Below are 20,305 nucleotides of genomic sequence, written 5' to 3'. Positions count from 1 at the left end.
TTTTACTATTAATACAATAATATAACAATCAGCACTGACTTTTAACAGAAAAAAGTAGTTTTCTATTCATAAAACAGTAAAAATAAATATTTTTATGTGAATAAAATCAGAACGTCAACATTTGTCAAATCTGTAGTTTTAAGAGAACTACATCTCCCATGAGGCTCTCTGGGTTAAATATGACGTCCCCGCTGACTGACCAATGAGGAGCCGCGCTGCCGGCGGGGGGGCGGAGCTTCTGGTCTCGTTCAGAGAAAGTGCCACGACTCTGCAGCCTGACAGACTCAGCTGAGGTGAGGAAAACTATTTATACATTTCATTTAAAACTCAAATTTAACAAGTTTTCTATTGCACTGCTTCTAAAACTACAAATACACATTAATACTATTCTCTGAAACTACAAATACACACTGAAAATACAAATACACACTAATACTACACTCTAAAACTACAAATACACACTAAAACTATACTCTAAAACAACAAATACACACTAAAACTACACTCTAATACTACAAATACTCACTAAAACTACAAATAAACACTAATACTATACTCTGAAACTACAAATACACACTAAAAATACACTCTAATACTACAAATACACACCAATACTACAAATACACACTAATACTATACTCTAATACTACAAATACACACTAATACTATACTCTGAAACTACAAATACACACTAAAACTTCAAATACACACTAATACTATACTCTAAAACTACAACCAAAATGATTTCCTATAGAAACATCTGGGAAAGAAGAAAACATCTGTCTGTTGTGTGTGTCGGTGGTTAAAGTCCGTTCATGAGATGAATGTTTTAAAGAGGCTCTCCTCTGTTAAAAACACAACTTATATAAATATAAACAGTATGTATAAATATAATATAAGATATTAAATAGAGTTTGAGGGCTGCAGACTGAACACATCTGTGTGTGTTTTTATTTAAAGGGTTCAACTTTTAATGTGAAATTCAGTATCTGAGGTGTGAGTTACATAACTGTGTGTGTGTGTGTGTGTGTGTGCCTGCGTGTGAGTGTGCGTGTGAGTGTGTGTGTGTGTGTGTGTGTGTGTGTGTGTGCGTGCATGTGTGTGTGTGTGCCTGCGTGTGAGTGTGCGAGTGAGTTTGTGTGTGTGTGTGTGTGCCTGCGTGTGCGTGTGTTCACAGTACAAAGGGTTAATTGTGGATTCGGACACGTTGCTCTTTCTCCCACTGTGTGTTCTGTAAAACATATTCTGCAGTCAGAAATATAAAACATATTCAGGTACTTCAGTAAAACTCAATATAAATAACATGATGGAAGTTTTGGGAACAAAGTGTACTTCAAGTATAAAAAGTAAAATGTCTCATTATGCAGAGTCGTGTTTATATTATCACATTATTGAATCAATATTATCATGTGAGCTGTATCTGAATGCTGTCGTTGGTGCAGCTTTTAAATAATTCATATGTGAAAACAAAGAATCATCTTTTATAAACTCATCAAATGTTTTTTTAGCTAAAGTACCTCCAGCTGTTAGATAAACACACGCAGTGCAGTAGAAGTATATAGAAGTGGAAATACTAGTAAAGTAACTTCCCGTCACTGCTGACACTTTTATCCAACATGTGTTCTGAGGCGGTTTTATGAACCTAACATGTAAAAAATGTTCATGTCTGCATCTCACGATTATTTTTCATGAATCTATTGATTATTTTATTGATTAATCGATTGTTTTACCTTCAAAAACACCAGAAAACAGTGAAAAAGCAGAGTTCTAGGTGGTTAACAGACCACAGATGTTCAGTTTACTGTGAAATAAAACTGACACCAGACGATACGGTATGGTACGGTACGGTACAATACGGTACGGTACGGTATGAAACGATACGGTACGGTACTGTATGAAATGATACGGTACGGTACGGTACGGTATGAAACGATATGGTATGAAACGATACGGTATGATACGGTACGGTACGGTACGATACGGTACGATACTGTGCGATACGATACGATACGATACGATACGATACGATAGGGTATGGTACTGTACGGTACTGTATGGTACGGTACGGTACGCTACGGAGAAACACATACCAATGTAAACCGCAACAAACAGATATTGCACAAGATCTGCATAAAAACAGCATAAATAAGAGATAAAGATAAGAACACTATGATGCTGTCACACAACCCGACCGCCTCAAGAAACATTATTTAAAACACTGATTGAGGCACAAACAAGTTTTTAAGACAAGACTTAAATGACTCCAACAACAAAATGATTATCAAAATAGTTTCAGATTAATGTTCAGTCAATAATCTAGAGCTGCAACGATTAGTCGATCAACAGGACATTAATCAGCAGGTAGTTTGATAATCGATTCAGATGCTTTTCTTCGTCACGTGTGATCGTATTTCTCATTTATCTCGTATATCTTTGAATTTATCGGCTCAAATAAAAACAGTGTTTGAATACGACATCTTGGCCGGTGGGAACTTTTAATGGTCATTTCTGACATTTTACAGACAAAACAATTAATTGACTAATCAATAAAATAATCAGCAGATGAATTGTTAGTTGTAGGAGACTAATCAATTAATCAGATCATCATTTCAGCTCAGCACATCATCCTTTGGTTTACAAGACATTTGTTAATAAAAGAGGCCGACTGTCACATCATCATTAAAACGTGCTTGATTTAAATACAGTCCACTGAATGAAGGTTTAGATTGAATCAGTGACGCTGAACACACAGACGGTGACCTTTGACCTCCAGTTAATGATCAGCTGGTAAACAACAACCCAGGAAAATCAATATAGTAGTTGAGGTATTTTGCTGTGAATCAAAGTATTGGGTGGATTGTAATCGTCAAGCTCCACCTCTAGTGTTGTCTGGCTCTCCTTCAGGCTGAATGTCCGCCGTCTTTATCCTCCAGACTTCCTGTCCGACACTCTGGTCACCATGGACGTCTCCGACCCGCAGACACTCGGCTTCATGGTCTTTGGAGGATTCATGTTCATCTCGGCGGTGGGCATCGCCCTCGTCTCCACGCTCTCCATGAAGGAGACGTCGTATGAGGAGGCGCTGGCCAAACAGCGCCGCAAGCTGGTCCAAACGCAGCCTCAGAGAGCAGAGAAGAAGAAGAAGGACAAGACCCTGGAGAAGAAGAACAAAGCCAAGAAGAAGGAGGAGCGGCCCGACGAGAAGCTCTCAGACCCAGGCAGCGATGGCGGCGAGGAGCCTGAGGTGGTGGCTTGTACCGAGCCAGAATCTGACCCAGAACCTGCAGCTGAGCCGGCAGCTGCTGCCCCTGAACCCAAACCAACACCTGAACCAGAACCAGAACCCATCTTGGTCACCGCCACCGCCACCACCATCGATTCTCCTCCGGCGCCATCACCAAAGGAGAAGAAGAAGAAGAAGTCAGCCAAGGTGGAGCTGGCTGCTGTGGTGGAAACCGTCGCTAAGGAAGTTCTGGTCATGGCCGCGGCGCTGGTGGTGGACGTGTCTCCGGTGAACGTCGTCACTGAAGTCACTAAAGAACCAACTGTTGCTAAAATTGAAGAACCCAAAGAGACGGCGAGCAAGAAGAAGAAGTCCAAGAACAAACCTGAACCAGGTGAGTTAACGTCATCATCGTGTTTATCGACGTCTGTATCAACCTCAGAAGAACCAAACTGGTCGGACTCTACAGTAAAATAATGTTTAATTAAATTATGGATTTCAGTTTGATTAAATTATGTCTGATTAAAGCTGGTTATACACTGTACGGTTTCAGCCCGTTTCTGGCCCAGATTTTACTCCCCGACGTCAGCGCCTTCTTTATCCTCTTTTTACAGTAATCAGAGCGTCGCTATCAAGATAACAATGAAGGCTACAACAGATATAGCTAGAAAAACTTAGCTAACTTACCTCCAGTTCTCTCTGGACAAGCCGTACTGTCCACGTCTTCCTCGCCACGAGTCCATATAACGTTAGGTCAGATGATGAAGGCAGCAAATTTCGGCCTTGTTAGCATCGTGACCCGTACAGACCTCTGTTAGCTAACAACCTTTACCTGCCTTGGAGCTTTCAAACCAAACTTTATTGACAACTGTCAACAGAAAGGCCCGCTGGAGCTGACGATCAGACCGTACAGTGTGATCACTCAGGTCGTGGCTGACGATCGGACCGTACGGTGTGATCACTCAGGTCGTGGCTGACGATCGGACCGTACGGTGTGATCACTCAGGTCGTGGCTGACGATCGGACCGTACGGTGTGATCACTCAGGTCGTGGCTGACGATCGGACCGTACGGTGTGATCACTCAGGTCGTGGCTGACGATCGGACCGTACGGTGTGATCACTCAGGTCGTGGCTAACGATCGGACCGTGCGGTGTGATCACTCAGGTCGTGGCTAACGATCGGACCGTGCGGTGTGATCACTCAGGTCGTGGCTGACGATCGGACCGTACAGTGTGATCACTCCGGTCGTGAGCTTTGGCTTCACATCGCAAATGATCTCCTCGTACAGTAGGAGTAGGAAGTACGACATTTATAAAATCGTACAGTGTATGGCCAGCTTAAAACAGAACATCCTGTCCTTTTGTCCTGGTTTTTCTTTAAGTGACCGACTCCTCCGTGCCACTGCCGTACGGCGAGCTGCTGTCTGCCGTGTCCAACGGGACGCTCAGTGACGACGAGATGCACAAACTCACGGAGGTCCTGAACCAGAGAGCTGGTGTCCGCCAAGACTCTTGGCAGCTGGTAATGATTTAAATAAGGGCTATTCAAGTGTTCGTACTGGGAAGTTGATCTACCTCAAAATAAATTATCAGTTATTAGTTAAAGACGTTTCTCCTTCCCAATGTAAGTCAACGGGAAAAAGTATTTTTTGGGCCAATGGCATCACATGACGGACACAGAAATTGTAGTACCGCCTTTTGGCCACTATGAAAATTTGATTCACAGCCCGGGGCTCTTCTTGGAGGCTTGGATATATACAAATTATAGTGCATTACTTTTCATAGTTATAGCTACGAACGGTTTATGAGACCAGCCTGCTATATACCATTCACCAGACACCAGCTAACGTTAGCAGCTAGCACGCTTACCAACTAGTTTTAGCATATGGATCAATACAGTGACATAAATAGCATTCAAAAGTTAACGTTCGACTTAAGTCCAGTGTTCAAGGTAGCACACGACCACCAACACTGTTGAGGTGGTCGTCCATTATTGGGTGTTGAGAAGCGGACGGCCCGTTGTTATTCTGATACATCAATAGTGCTCGGTGTGGAACGGCTTTAAGTCTGATGGTGTTGGCACATGCCACCATTTCCACTACATCACCACCTTCCAATCCATGTGACCCGAAAGTGGCCGTAGTGTGAATCATTCTCCACGTTGGGAAAGCTTTTAAATAAATCTGAGTCTTTGTTTGACCTTCAGGCCTGTCAGAAAGGAGACCCACTGTCCGTTCTGAAGAAACAGCTGGAGGAGAAAGAGAAGCTGCTGACCACCGAGCAGGAGGGCGCCGCCATCGCCAAGAGCCGCCTCCGAGAGCTCAGCAAGGTGAGCCAGGAAGCGTCCAGATCGTCAATCGTGTGATCTCTGCGAGATTCATTCCTTCAGTTCTGTTGGTTTTGTCAAGGTGACAACAATGCTACCCAACAAGGAACAGTACCGAGACACCTTAAAATATCTGAGATACAACGACAAGTCAGTAGAACAGATGGAAATGTTCCAGACGGAGGGGACTGAATCAGACATGTCTTAAAATAACCACTGAAGAATGTGAAATAAGGCAACTGACTCCATTAGTAAGATTCCTCTGGACTCTAGACAGAGGAAACAGCCAAGCAAATACATTTGGACAGTTGATTAAATTAACATGTTGGCTTCAGACCTTCAGTGTTTCATAAGAAAGTCAAGGTTACTTTAGGCTTTCTGTGTTTCCTTCTTCAGGAACTTGGTGCAGAGAAATCCAAGGTGGCGTCTTTGGATGCCCGTCTGAAGGCGGAGCTGAGTGCTCAGGTTCAGAAGGTCGATGCCATGCAGGCCAGAATGGAGACTGCTAACCAGGAACACCTGAACCAAACCCAGAAGCTCAACCAGAAGGTACAAACCATACCAACTAACTCTGAATCCTTCAGTGGCAGATCAAAGGAAGCTTTTCAGGGCCAGTAAAGTCTCAAGTCCAAAAGGGCAAGTCTAAGTAAAGTCTCAAAACCTTGCGGGAAAATCTAAGTCAAATCCCAGAGGGAAAGTCAAAATCGAGTCAAGTCCTTGAGGGCAAGTCTAAATCAAGTCCCCAAGGGCAGATCCAAGTCAAGTCCCCAAGGGCAAGTCTAAGTCAAGTCTCAAATCTTGTCAAAGCAAGTATCAATTCAAGTCTAATGCCCTTGAGGGCAAGTCTAAGTCCAATCTCAAAACCTTGCAGGAAAATCTAAGTGAAATCCCAGAGGGAAGAGTCAAGTCTTGTAAAAGAAATGTCTCAAGTCAATCTCAAGTCCTTGAGACCAGATCCAAGTCAAGTCTGAAATGTTCTCAAAGAAAGTCTCAATTCAAGTCTAAAGTCCTTGGAGGTATGTCCAAATCAAGTCACAGGTCTTCAAGAGTAAATTCCAAATCTGTGAGGTCTATGAATGCTGATCATTAAAATGACTCTCAAAGCTGTTAATAGTGACTTTAAGTATCAGGGGTCGAGTTCTGTCTGACTGGTTGTTGGCCGGCACAGATAAGCTAAGTCCTTGTAGCATGTTTTAGCTAACTATCTGTTAAACTTGAACAGATCGGGGGTCTGCAGGAGCAGCTGGAGAACGGTCCCAACGCTCAGCTGGCCCGACTGCAGCAGGAGAACTCCATCCTCCGAGACGCCCTGAACCAGGCGACCAGCCAGGCCGAGAGCAGGTAACGCACACCACGACCGACCGCTAGACTGGGTCGTATCGGAGCTCCTGACCTGTAAATAGCATTCATGTCAACATCTGAGTCGTTGTTATGACTGTGATAACTGGTTGTTAACAAATGAACAGGACTGGTTCTGTCGGACCCCGTCAGTCCACCAGCTTCCTTCCGTCATCCGGTCTAACCCTAACCCTCCCTGCAGGCAGAACGCGGAGCTGGCCCGTGTCAGGCAGGACTGCGTCCGTCTGGGTAAGGAGTTGACCGAGCGTACCGACGCTCTGCGGGCCGACGAGGAGCGCAGGAAGAGCCTGGAGTCCAAGATGGCTGCTGCCGAACAAGAACTGGCCCAAGCCCAGGTCAGAAACACAGAACTGTAAATGTCCATTCTTCAGAGAGAAAAGCTCACCAGCTGCATTGTGGTTTCTTACTTCTTTCAAATACTTTAAAAATGTCTTCTCCAAAACACCTTTATGTTAACATTCAATATGACGGTGGAGCTAACAGGAAGTGACCATGGACGTATAAAGAGAACTGGATACAGCGTCGGAGGCTCCCGTTCATTCCTATGAGAGAGTCTCAGTGGAGCATGAAGCCGAAATCGTTCGACTGTCAGATCATCTGGCATTCTTCCTCATCCATCGGGCCCATAGATCAGGCGCAGTAGCGTCTCCTTTAACTCCTCCTCCACCTCCTCCTCCTGCCTCTCGCTCCTTTAACTCCTCCTCCCGGCCCTCGCTCCTTTAACTCCTCCTCCCGGCCCTCTCTCCTTTAACTCCTCCTCCACCTCCTCCTCCCGCCTCTCGCTCCTTTAACTCCTCCTCCACCTCCTCCTCCCGCCTCTCGCTCCTTTAACTCCTCATCCCAGCCCTCGCTCCTTTAAGTCCTCCTCCCGGCCCTCGCTCCTTTAACTCCTCCTCCCGGCCCTCGCTCCTTTAACTCCTCCTCCCGGCCCTCTCTCCTTTAACTCCTCCTCCCATCCCTCGCTCCTTTAACTCCTCCTCCCATCCCTCGCTCCTTTAACTCCTCCTCCCGGCCCTCTCTCCTTTAACTCCTCCTCCCGGCCCTCGCTCCTTTAACTCCTCCTCCCGGCCCTCGCTCCTTTAACTCCTCCTCCCATCCCTCGCTCCTTTAACTCCTCCTCCCGACCCTCTCTCCTTTAACTCCTCCTCCTGGCCCTCGCTCCAGCCTCGGTCTGGGTCTCATTCACATGAACGGAGGAAGGGAAATAACTCTGGATTCAGCTGTTAGTGCGTTTTTATGATTCAGACTGGGGAGTTGATTCACCTCAAAATAAATGATCCTCTGAGTTACAGACGTCTCTTTGAAGCATGGGAAAAAGTATTTTTGGGCCCGATGGCATCGCGTGACGGACATGGAAGTTGTAGTACCGCCGTTTGGCCATTACGAACGTTTGCTTCACAGCCCGGCGCTCTTCCTGGAGGCTCGGAAGTGACCCGTTTTTTCTGTTTGTTTCAGCTGGTCCGCGAGGACGCTGAGCGTGCTCAGCAGCGGCGACTGGAGGAAGTGCGTTTAGAGCTGAACGCGGCGCAGCAGGAAGCCGCTGCCGTTAGCGGTGAGTGTTTCTGTCAGTGTAAAGCTAACTCCGCCCACAATGTCCCAGGAACTATGGATAAGTCCAGGAATGATCACAGGAAATAAAACATTCCTTCAGTACACAGATTTCTGTTTCCATCACGTCTTAATGTTCCAGACAGCCAGTAACTCAATAACAGGATTGTTCTGCTGTTGGTCCCTCAGAGCTGCAGGGGGCGCTGGCGTCCAGAGAGACCGAACTACAGGAGCTCAAGGTCCAGCTGGAGAGCCGCGATGCAGTCCAGGTAAATAACCTGCTATTATTAAACAACTCCTTTGATTGATTTATATTGATGACAACAAATTGCTGTTTATTCTGTAGCTTTCTCCGCCTTCATGACCCCCTCACTGCTGATTGAAAGGAATGTGAAGACATTTATTTGGTTCCTCTTGTTTTCCAGTCAGTGTTTGTTAAGCTAGCTGCGTGTTTCTCTCTCAGAAGACATTTACTTAAAATTAAATTAGCCTTTTGCTGGTTAACATTGACGGCTACATCTGCAGTAATAAGTAAAGTAGACTTTGGACCAAATCAATAACTTTGAAAGAATCTGTGAAGGGAATGATTTTCTCGTAGAGTTTAACTTTAACTTTTTAGTTGTCAAATAGCATCCGGTCTTGACAGCACCGCCCTGTTTGTGTCTGCAGGTGGACCGGTCGTCTGAAGTGGATCAGCTGAAGAACTGGTAACTGTTCTGCTGTCACGTTATTGAACCAATGACTCCGGCCCTGTCTACATGGATACAGAGATTTTACCCTCCGTTGAATTCTGTCCACACAAACTTCGTTTAACAAAATATCTAATGGACGTCAACCTCCGGGTCTGCACAGTGAAGCCGATGCTGAAGAGCCTTAAAGCTGCATCCTCTCTACCAGCCAGCAGGGGGCGACTCCTCTGGTTGTGTAGAAGTCTCTGAGAAAATGAGCTTCTACTTCTCTCTTGATTTATTACCTCAGTAAACATTGTAAACATGAGTTTATGGTCTCAATCGCTAGTTTCAATTCTTCTTGGCCAAAAACCAAGATGGTGACGGCCCAAAACTAAGATGGTAACGGCCAAGATGATGACAGCCAAAAACCAAGATGGTGACGGCCCAAAACTAAGATGGTGACGGCCCAAAACTAAGATGGTAACGGCCAAGATGATGACAGCCAAAAACCAAGATGGTGACGGCCCAAAACCAAGATGGTGACGGCCCAAAACTAAGATGGTAACGGCCAAGATGATGACAGCCAAAAACCAAGATGGCGACGGCCAAAAACCAAGATGGCGACGGCCAAGATGATGACAGCCAAAAACCAAGATGGCGACGGCCAAAAACCAAGATGGCGACGGCCAAGATGATGACGGCCAAAAACCAAGATGGCGACGGCCAAAAACCAAGATGGCGACGGCCAAAAACCAAGATGGCGACGGCCAAGATGATGACGGCCAAAAACCAAGATGGCGACGGCCAAGATGATGACGGCCAAAAACCAAGATGGTGACGGCCAAAAACTAAGATGGTAACGGCCAAGATGATGACAGCCAAAAACCAAGATGGCGACGGCCAAGATGATGACGGCCAAAAACCAAGATGGCGACGGCCAAAAACCAAGATGGCGACGGCCAAAAACCAAGATGGCGACGGCCAAGATGATGACGGCCAAAAACCAAGATGGCGACGGCCAAGATGATGACGGCCAAAAACCAAGATGGTGACGGCCAAAAACTAAGATGGTAACGGCCAAGATGATGACAGCCAAAAACCAAGATGGCGACGGCCAAGATGATGACGGCCAAAAACCAAGATGACGACGGCCAAAAACCAAGATGGCGACGGCCAAAAACCAAGATGGCGACGGCCAAAAAGCAGTAGCTGGTTATTTCTTTTTTTATAGATATTTGAGATTTATCTTTCTGGTTCACGGCGTGACGTGTTATGTGGCGAAACCGAAATGTGACTCATGTGGACGGACGACGAGGTGGAGTTGCTGTTTAGCGTCACCGTATTGTTGTCGTTGTCTCTGGAACATGCTCATTACACAAAGCAACAATGGACATGAGCAAATTGATGAGATGACATCATCGTTTCCATGGATACACAGTAACCAGAGAAAAAATCTCCGTTTTAGTCACCTAAAAGTAGTTTACGTTGACGAGAGGCCGAAACGTAGAGGAAAATGTTCGTTAATGTGTAGACGGGGCCTGAGATGTTGTGGAGGTGTGGCGGATTGTAATCTGACTTCCTGTGTGACTTCCTGTCAGCGTGCAGCTCAGAGACGAGCAGGTCGTCGCTCTGGAGGCGGAGCTCACTCAGCTGAGGGCGGAGCTACAACTGACGTCTTCACAGTCAGAGAGGTCAGAAACACAAGACGCACAAAACATTTAATGTCCTGATTCAGAATCCTCCGATCATACTTCAGTCTGGGTTTTCTCCTGGTGCTCAGGTTTCTCCCACAATTCCAACTCGTGCATCAGGCTAATTGGACACTAATTACCCCAAATATGTTTTAAGATATTTGGGGGTAATTTAGAGTACTAAAAAAACTTTAATTGATCATATTTCAGAAATGGTTTTCTCCTGGTGCTCAGGTGTATATACTGTATATATTAATAAGAAATAATTTATTAATAAAAAAATAAAAAACAGTCAATTAAAATTTCCGATACGTCTCTCTCTCTGAGTAAATTGTAGATATCTACATTGTCCTTTTTAGATAATCTAAAATTAAATTATGACGTTGTAGATATCTCTAACTGGAGTTAGGGAGAGTCTAAATGTAATTACAGATATCTAGAATTAGAGTTGTGACGAGGTGAAATGACGTTATAGATATCTGGAATAAGAACTCTGACTAGTCAGAATGTTATTGTAGATATCTCTAACGTTAATTCAGGATAGTCAAGCTGAGATATTAAATGTTAAAACTTCTTGACTTAGAGTTTGATCACAGCAGCATCTGGTGGACGTCGGAGGAACTGCAGCTCAACAACTTCAGTTAAAATCTGAGATTTTGTAAATAGTTTATTTGTTTCTTTGTGTCCTCAGAGTGAAGGAAGATGAAGCAGCAGCTGATCAGATGCAGAAAGACGTACGTTTGAATAATATCATCATCATCATCGTGTTTACCTGCCGGTGTATCGTCACATATTATTTTACATGACCATTAGTTAAAAAAAGACCTGGAACATCCAGACGTCCTGGATGCTATCAGACGGAACCGCTGCTTCAGGCGGTTATTTTCTATATTGTAACATTAAAAACAAGCTGTGAGGTTTGTGATGTTTCTTCTTCTTCTTCTTCTTCTTCTCCTCTGCAGGGATCAGGAAGTGAGACGGAGTCTGAGCAGCCGTTTGAAAGGTGAGAAACACATCTGGATTAAACAGCTGATTCAGGACTGAGTTCTGGAGGAAAGATTCATTTTCTGGTTTTTGTGTTTAACAAAATTAATTAATTTTAAACCTCTATGTGACTCTTTCAAAGTACAAAAAAAACACATTTTATTTCTCCCATTTTTATTTAAAAAAACATTTAACTGAAATACAAGATCCTTCATGGCAAAACACATCCATGTTAACTGATAATGTCTGTTTTTAAATGCTAAAAGTAAAATAGTCTTCAAAACATAAAAGATCTGCCGCTGAAATGATTTCAAACTTTTTAGTTTTTATCAAAAATCTGGTAGCAATGATATTTAATAACGTGACTCAATGAAGCAGAATTATTGACTATGTTGTGTTTGTTGACGTTGTGTTTGTTCTTGATGTGTTTATTGTCTGTTGTTGACGTATTTATTGTTTGTTGTTGACGTGTTTGTTTTTGTTATTGACGTTGTGTTTCTTGTTGTTAACGTTGTTTGTTTGTTGTTGACGTTTGTTTGTTGTTGTTTACGTTGTTTTTGTTGTTGTTGACGTGTTTGTTGTTGACGTTGTGTTTGTTGTTGTTGTCGACGTGTTTGTTGTTGACGTTGTGTTTGTTGTTGACGTTGTGTTTGTTGTCGACGTGTTTGTTGTTGACGTTGTGTTTGTTGTTGACGTGTTTGTTGTTGACGTTGTGTTTCTTGTTGTTAACGTTGTTTGTTTGTCGTTGATGTTTGTTTGTTGTTGTTAACGTTGTTTGTTTGTTTGTTTGTTTGTTTGTTGTTAACGTTGTGTTTGTTTTTGACATGTTTGTTGTTTGTTGTTGACGTTGTGTTTGTTTTTGACATGTTTGTTGTTGACGTTGTGTTTGTTGTTTGTCAGTCTGGAGAGAGACTCTCAGCTGCTGCATCTGGAGGAAGAACTACAGCAGCTCAGAGAGGAGCTGCAACAGGCCCGTAACCACGGCAACGTGAGTCCAAATCAAACACTTCGTATAAATGTTTCCTATCCTATTTATCCTTTAAAGTGTAAAAACAACCTGATGATAGAAGTTATTTCATTACAGAAACATTCATATATTGATAAAAACGTTATTTAAACGTTAAAGTTTTCTGTGTTGTGAATTTTTTTCATGTGAAATTTTCAAACAAAAAGTTGAAACGTCCAAATTCTGAGAAAAGTTTTGAAAAATGTGAAAACCTTTTCAAACAAAATCTGAAAATACATTCTGAATTCTGGTAAAAAAAGGAAAATTTGTTGTCATAAATATAAAAGTAATAAATCAAATATTTGTCATCTTGTTTCTGGTGTGAAATAAAAAATAAATTACAGTTTATTCTTCACAATTTCTGTGAAGTTCAACAAGTTTGGATGGAAACTGAGTTTTAATTCTGATACTCATGTTTTTATTTATATTTATAAATTGTATTATTTTTAAAATGTTTTCATCATTCAAACATTTGCTCAACAACTTTAATGTTTGAAAATGAACCAATGAATTTTCTTCCTCCTCATCATGTTCAGGAGCTGCAGGACCAAATGGCGACGCCTTCGACTGCAGAGCGTGAGAGCGAGCAGCGAGAGGCGGAGCTTAAAGCAGCGCTGGTCAGTTTATTCAATATCTAAAGATCTGAAATCAATCAGAGTGATCAGAGACCAAAACTAAAGAAGCATTTTATTGTGAAGTTAAAGATGTTCAGTTTGTTTATACTTTGACTTTTACAGTGTGCTCAACTTGCATGTCCTATGTTGTAAGTCACATGTTGCAGGTTGCAGATCGCGTGTTGCAGTTTGCATGTCATATGTCCCATGTTGCAGGTTGCATGTTATAGTTTGCATGTTGCATATCCTATGTTGCAGGTTACATGTTGTACGTTGCAGATCGCATGTTGCAGTTTGCATGTCACATGTCCTATGTTGCAGGTCGCATGTTGTAGGTTGCAGATCGCATGTTGCAGTTTGCATGTCACATGTCCTAGGTTGCAAGTCGCATGTTTGCATGTTGCATGTCACATGTCCTATGTTGCATGTTGTAGGTTGCATGTTGTAGGTCGCATGTTGCAGGTCCCAGGTTGCATGTTATTGGTCGCATGTTGTTGGTCGCATGTTGCATGTCCATTTTGCATGTTGCAGGTCACATGACTGAAGAATCAGACTTTTATTTTGAAGATGAAGATGTTCAGTTTGTCTGTACTTTACATTTTACAGTGTAATGAACTGACAGTTTTTTACACTGTAAAAAAAAAATATATATATATTTTTAACGTCTTCAGACTGAAGCAGAGTCCAGGTTTGACACCCTGCGTTTGGACTTCCAGGCATCGTTGCAGGTTCTGTTTCCTGGCGTCTCTGTGGAGGCGGAGCAGGTCGGTCAGCTGTTTCCTGTTTATTTATTATTATATTATTATTATTATATTTAATGTATTATTTTTCACTGTGTGGACTCAGAGTAAACAGCAGCAGGAGCTTTAAGAGCCTGACAGTCAGAGCTCAGGTGTTAATAGTGTTGTGTTTCCTTGCAGAGCGACTGGATGCAAAGTTTTACTCTGAAAGTTCAGGAGAGTAGAAGTGAAGCGGAGAGGTCTCACTCTGAGGTAAAAACACAACACGTTTCCTGAAAAACACGCAGCTGCTCTGACGTGAAATCTGGTTTCAGAAAAACTCAAGAAATTCTTCAAAAATAAACTTTTTCAGATATTTCTATACGAGAAGTGAAGAACTCACGTTTTCCTGAACTCGGGATTATTTTCGTGGCAAGTTTTTTTTCAGACATTTTGAATTTCAGTATTTTTTCAAGTGTTTGTCCGGAGCTGTGGAACTTTTTAATGAAACCTGAAACTTTTACAGAAACTCTCTTTTCTTTTGCTGAACTTGAATTTAGAAACTTTTTCAGGAACTGATGAAGTTTTTCCCAGAAATCTGAACCTCTGGAACGCCTTCAGGAACATTTTCAGTTCACAGTTTAGTGATCTTTAAAGGGACTATTTGTAACTTTCAGAAATGCTTGTTAACAGCGACACCTGTGGCCGTGAAATCAACGAAAGTCAGCGTCGGGCTCGCGCTTGCTCGCTCTAAATATACCTGAAAGAGGCATCGCTCAAAACAGTGAGGCGACACACGTCAGCTAAAACCACAATATCACTCTATATTTCAGCTGCTTGGCAGTAATGTTAGCTGACCAGACGAAGGTCTCTCCATGAACATGATTTAGATCTGATCCTAGTGTTGGCTTTTCCTGCCTCAGTGCAGGCTGAAGCAGCGGGGCTCTGCAGCGTGTCTCCCTGCTCTCTCCGCCCGCAGCCGGAGAGAGCAGAGGAGACACCGGCACCCGGTCGGTAACGAGACAATAACGTTTCTCTCTGCAGAGCCCCGTCACTTCACAAGACACGGGAAACCTCTGTTGGTCTGGAGGAGCTGCAGCATTTATTTCTGCACAAACGTCCCCTGTGCATTCACTAGATATTCTCAGAGCTAAACTAACTCTTCTGCAGTGTGGAGTGAGCGCGCGTTCACGTCTAGAGGTGGAGAGAGACAGCGAGGACGCGCGCGCCGTCTGAGTGAAGGAGAGCAGGCAGCGGAGACGAGGCTCCAGCCACACGCGAGCGCGCATATGTGAACGCGCGTGTGTGCCGACCCGCTACATTTATACGCTTAAAAAGTTACAAACAGTCCCTTTAACAGTTATGTTTAATCAGAATTTTTAAATTTTCTGTCATTCGGACACTTCAGGAACTCAAGACTATTCTTTATAGACGCTCAAACTCTTGGGAATAATTTCGTGAATTTTGTTTCAGAAAGTTTTAGAGACTTTTACACCTTTATAGAAACTGAGAGTTTTCTTTGCTAATATCAGGAACATCTCTATAAACTTCTCCAGAAGTCAGTAAATCTTAGAACACAGAACTAGCGGCGATGAAGGTCGTAGCGTCGCCTCACGTCTCTTGTCTCGGCCAAAAAATTACACTCGAACACGCCACAAAGACGACAGCCGGCGGCCGACTACCACATACATTCTGCTCCTGGTGAGAGGAAATAACTCTCCTCACCAGCAGGGGGCGGTAGTCTGTATTCATCATTCAGAATGGGAAACAGGAAGAGCGAGGACGGCTGTTTCTCTTCTCCTGCACTGATTGGTTGAAGCTGAACAGCCAATCAGAGCGATTTCTCTCACCGACGAGCTCCGCCGCCGATTCAACATGTAGATGAACTCCAAACACGGGCAGACTAGAGCCGACGGTGACGGACACGCCGCAGACGCTCACCGACGACCTCAAACTGTCCGACGGCCGACTGTCAGCTCGGCGTTTCAGAACCGTTAAGGAACTTCATCATGAACTCAAGGACTTTTTTTTTTATAGAAATCCTTTTTTGGAAACTCAGAATCTCGAAAATGTTTCAGTAAAATTTTTAGGAACTTTTCCTGAAGTTTTTCTGGAATTCTAAAACTCAGAAACTTTTCAGGAACTTTCTGAATCAGACAGTTTGATCAATAAATGATGAGATTAATGGTCATTAAATGAGATGAGATGAGATGAAATGAGATTAATGCTCCTGTGTGATGTTAATCATGTTGATGTATTTTGTTGTTCAGCTTCAGTCGAGGCTCAACGAGGCCGAGAGGAAACAGACTGAACTGCAGACGGAGTTCCATCAGAACACGAAGCTGCTGCAGGAAACGGTAACAACAACAACAACAACAACTTCACGTTAATAAACCTGTAAATAAAACGTTGTCATCGGACCTTTCTTCTTGTATCATAGTTACTGTGTACAGTGTATCTGTACTGTATCAGTTTCTCTTTTACAGTTCTGGGTAATCTTGAACGGTTGTTTTCTCTGACAGGAGGCGGAGCTTCAGGCTCTGCAGCGACGCTCTGAAGAAGAAGAAAACATCTGGAAGAACAAACTGTCTGAAGCCGAACAGCAGAAACAAACGGTGAGTTTTACACCACGTTTCTAAAATATAAATGTGCAACGCTATGAGCTGGTTCTCAGTGTGCGATTGTTGCTGTCTGCAGGTCCTGGATCAGCTGAAGCTGCAGGAGGACGACGTTCATTCGAAGAGGACGGAGACAGAAGACACTCAGCAGGTCTGTCCTCTCTGTCCGTCTGAAATAAAACCGGCTGGAAACTTGATGTTGGTCGTTAACGTTGAGTTTTGTTGTGTTTCAGCTGAAGGAGCAGCTGATGCTGCTGGAGGCACAGCTGGAGAAACAGCTGGAGGAGGCCACCTTCAGCCAGAGCTGCTGTGAGGAGCTCGCACAGGTTGGAACCGCAGCACACAGCACACAGCACACAGGTTGCATGTTGGATGTTATAGGTCGCATGACGCAGTTTGCATGTTGCCGGTCACATGATGCAGTTTGCAGGTTGCATGTTGTAGGTCACATGACGCAGTTTGCAGGTTGCAGGTCACATGACGCAGTTGCATGTCGCAGGTCACATGACGCAGGTTGCATGTTGCCGGTCACATGACGCAGTTTGCAGGTTGCAAGTTACATGATGCAGGTTGCATGTTGCCGGTCACTTGACGCAGTTTTCAGGTTGCATGTCGCCGGTCACATGACGCAGTTTGCAGGTTGCATGTCGCCGGTCACATGATGCAGTTTGCAGTTTGCATGTCGCCGGTCACATGACGCAGTTTGCAGGATGCATGTTTCAGGTCACATGACGCAGGTTGCATGTCGCCAGTCACATGACGCAGTTTGCAGGTTGCATGTCGCCGGTCACATGACGCAGTTTGCAGGTTGCATGTCGCCGGTCACATGACGCAGTTTGCAGGATGCATGTTTCAGGTCACATGTCGCAGGTTGCATGTCGCCGGTCACATGACGCAGTTGCATGTCGCAGGTCACATGACGCAGGTTGCATGTTGCCGGTCACTTGACGCAGTTTTCAGGTTGCATGTCGCCGGTCACATGACGCAGTTTGCAGGTTGCATGTCGCCGGTCACATGATGCAGTTTGCAGGTTGCATGTCGCCGGTCACATGACGCAGTTTGCAGGATGCATGTTTCAGGTCACATGACGCAGGTTGCATGTCGCCGGTCACATGACGCAGTTTGCAGGTTGCATGTCGCCGGTCACATGACGCAGTTTGCAGGTTGCATGTTGCCGGTCACATGACGCAGTTTGCAGGTTGCATATTGCCAGTCACATGACGCAGTTTGCAGGTTGCCGGTCACATGATGCAGTTTTCAGGTTGCATGTCGCCGGTCACATGACGCAGTTTGCAGGTTGCATGTTGCAGGTTGCATGTCGCATGTCACACTGAACCTGATGTAGAAATACAACGTAGCAAAATAAACAAACAACTTTCATTATTGATTAATCTGCTCAAATCCGACCCGTTTCTAAAGTTTGGATGTGAAACGAACCGTTAACTTCTGATCAGAACGAAGCTTCATCAACGACGTGTTCTGGGTCACATTAGACCCGGTAGTAACTATGGGTTGTTTATGTTGAGAGATACATAATAAATGTTGCCAAACCATCACGAATAACAAAAGAATTCATCAAAACAAAAGTATTAGTATTAAAATCCGATAATGATGATGATAATAAAAGTTGAATAACACTTTGTAATAATATTAAAAACACCTCCAGGTGCAGTCGCAGGTGCAGCAGCTGTCCGTCAGGCTGCAGGCGGAGCAGCAGCAGCGACAGCAGCTGGACAGACAGCTACAGCAGGTCAGTCACATCTGGAACATCTGTCATGTTTCACTGATGGCAGGAAGTGAGGTCAAACGTTTCCTTTGTTGCCGTTATTGTTTTTCAGGCTCAACAGGAAGTGTTGGAGCTGCAGCAGCAGCAGGTGGAGACTGATGAGAGATCTGCTGCTCCGCTCCAGGTTGGTTCAGATTTAAGATTCAAACCAGATTTAATTCACATTTTAAAACTGGACACAGACATCAAACAGAGAGGAAGCACTACTAGTAATGTCTGAGCAGTTTTTTCCATCTTAAAAATATCTTATGGTGCCAAATTTATCCCGAACATGATCAATAAATAAATAGCAGATTACTGATTTTCTACAAAACAGTGAATTTTCTTTTGACGAGAATTTAAAGGTCAAACCTTCCAGAAGTTTTGTTGAGTCTGAATTCTTCTGTTTCTGCAGGAGGAGACGGAGACGGTCAAGGAGACAGAGACAGTGAAGGAGGAGACGGAGACGGTCTTGAAGGAGGAGACGGTCCAGGAGGAGGAGACGGTCCAGGTGAAGGAGGAAACGGAGACGGTGAAGGAGGAGACGGCGGTGTGAGACATGTCTTCATGTCTTGTTACCATGGTTACATGGCGGAGCAACAGAATCACAGATGATGAAGAGAGAGCGACGTGAAATGTGTTTTAATAAATAAACTGTAACGTCTGACTCGACTGTTGGTTTTTATTCTTCTGATGTTTAAACGCAGCAGTGACGTGTGCAGAGCCGCTGATTCTAGAGACGGTCGGTTATTGATCGCTGCTCTCGGCTCAGTTGTTTGCTTGGATTTATCGTCCATCAACAAACAAAGAACAACGTGTTGCAGGTAGCAGGTCGCTTGTTGCATGCTGCAAGTCGCTTGTGGCATGATGCAGGCCCTTTGTCGCATGCTGCAGGTTGCATGTCGCATGCAGCAGGTCATATTCAGCAAGTCACTTGATGCATGCTGCAGGTTGCATGCTGCATATCGTTTGTCGCATGCTGCAGGTCGCTTGTTGCCTGCTGCAGGTCACAGGCTGCATGTTGCCTGCCTCAGGCTGCAGGTCGCTTGTCGCATGTCTCAGGCTGCAGGCCGCTCGTCGCATGCTGCAGGGCACTTGTTGCATGCTGCATGTCGCTTGTCTCCGGCTGCAGGACGCTTGCCGCATGTCGCTTGTGGCATGCTGCAGGGCACTTGTCTCAGGCTGCAGGTTGCATGCCGTATGCTATGTGGCAGCTATTTGACTTCTCGTCCACAAACACAAAACAACGTGACGGATGAAAGCCAATTTTATTGATCAAGTAACATAAATAAGACAAACGTTTCACTGTACAGACGACCTGGAAACAAAAGTAAAAATAAATATTCTCACAGCAATAAATTAAAAGAAAAAACGGACCAATAGACCGTCAGGTCGGAGTCCGTGAGATGAGACGCTGAGTAGTGTTCGTCTCCAACGACGACGGTGCAGTTCGATGGCTATTTACACACATTTTATTATTTTACACGATTTTCACTTCCGGTAGCCGACGTTTCGTTTCACACTCGTCCGTCTTCGGTTCACATTCGTCTTTTCACAACTTCAGCAACAATTTAAAAAACTAAGAAAAGCAAAAAGCAGCGTCTGATTATTAAAAACCTTCAGTTACATGTTACAACAGCTTCTATCAACGTTCCTTTAATACACGTTCAGTATCAAATACTTCAGTCAGCAGGTTACAAAAATACCACACAGACTTCTTTTAGTTACATGAGCATCTTCAGTTCCTACGTCACCGAGGGGTCAGTGAACGCAGCAGCTC

General features: G+C 44.2%; 2 protein-coding genes across 4 annotated transcripts in view; both read left to right on the top strand.

Moving 5' to 3' along the window:
- The window catches only part of LOC119484981 (NACHT, LRR and PYD domains-containing protein 12-like), a 956,516-nt gene that overhangs the window by 311,317 nt on the left and 624,894 nt on the right, over window positions 1-20,305 (top strand). The gene's annotated exons all lie outside the window — the stretch shown is intronic.
- rrbp1b (ribosome binding protein 1b) lies at window positions 183-19,195 on the top strand. 3 transcript variants are annotated; one of them, XM_037764215.1, is made up of 25 exons: window positions 183-293; window positions 2,934-3,617; window positions 4,607-4,746; window positions 5,431-5,553; window positions 5,947-6,099; window positions 6,773-6,891; window positions 7,091-7,244; window positions 8,365-8,461; window positions 8,647-8,726; window positions 9,127-9,164; window positions 10,727-10,819; window positions 11,511-11,553; window positions 11,782-11,822; window positions 12,704-12,791; window positions 13,346-13,426; window positions 14,095-14,187; window positions 14,344-14,415; window positions 16,413-16,499; window positions 16,665-16,757; window positions 16,840-16,911; window positions 16,994-17,086; window positions 18,427-18,510; window positions 18,599-18,670; window positions 18,941-18,964; window positions 19,049-19,195. In XM_037764215.1, exons 2-25 carry the CDS (start codon window positions 2,960-2,962, stop codon window positions 19,079-19,081), a joined length of 2,631 nt encoding a protein of 876 aa, XP_037620143.1. In that variant the 5' UTR covers window positions 183-293; window positions 2,934-2,959; the 3' UTR covers window positions 19,082-19,195. The 3 variants fall into 3 exon arrangements, with proteins under 3 accessions (XP_037620143.1, XP_037620140.1, XP_037620141.1); XM_037764212.1 differs by having other exon boundaries at window positions 18,941-19,195; XM_037764213.1 differs by lacking the exon at window positions 14,344-14,415 and having other exon boundaries at window positions 18,941-19,195.

Source organism: Sebastes umbrosus, chromosome 3 (genome assembly GCF_015220745.1).
Source record: "Sebastes umbrosus isolate fSebUmb1 chromosome 3, fSebUmb1.pri, whole genome shotgun sequence".
Lineage (NCBI taxonomy): Eukaryota > Metazoa > Chordata > Actinopteri > Perciformes > Sebastidae > Sebastes > Sebastes umbrosus.
The sequence above is the reverse complement of the archived record's forward strand: the minus strand, read 5'-3'. Positions and strand labels throughout refer to the sequence as shown.

Coding starts and splice junctions, on each gene's coding strand:
- rrbp1b (XM_037764212.1), top strand. CDS start 2,960: ATGGACGTCTCCGACCCGCAGACACTCGGCTTCATGGTCTTTGGAGGA. Junction 10,820..11,510: donor ACGTCTTCACAGTCAGAGAG/GTCAGAAACACA, acceptor TTGTGTCCTCAG/AGTGAAGGAAGATGAAGCAG. Junction 18,671..18,940: donor GATCTGCTGCTCCGCTCCAG/GTTGGTTCAGAT, acceptor CTGTTTCTGCAG/GAGGAGACGGAGACGGTCAA.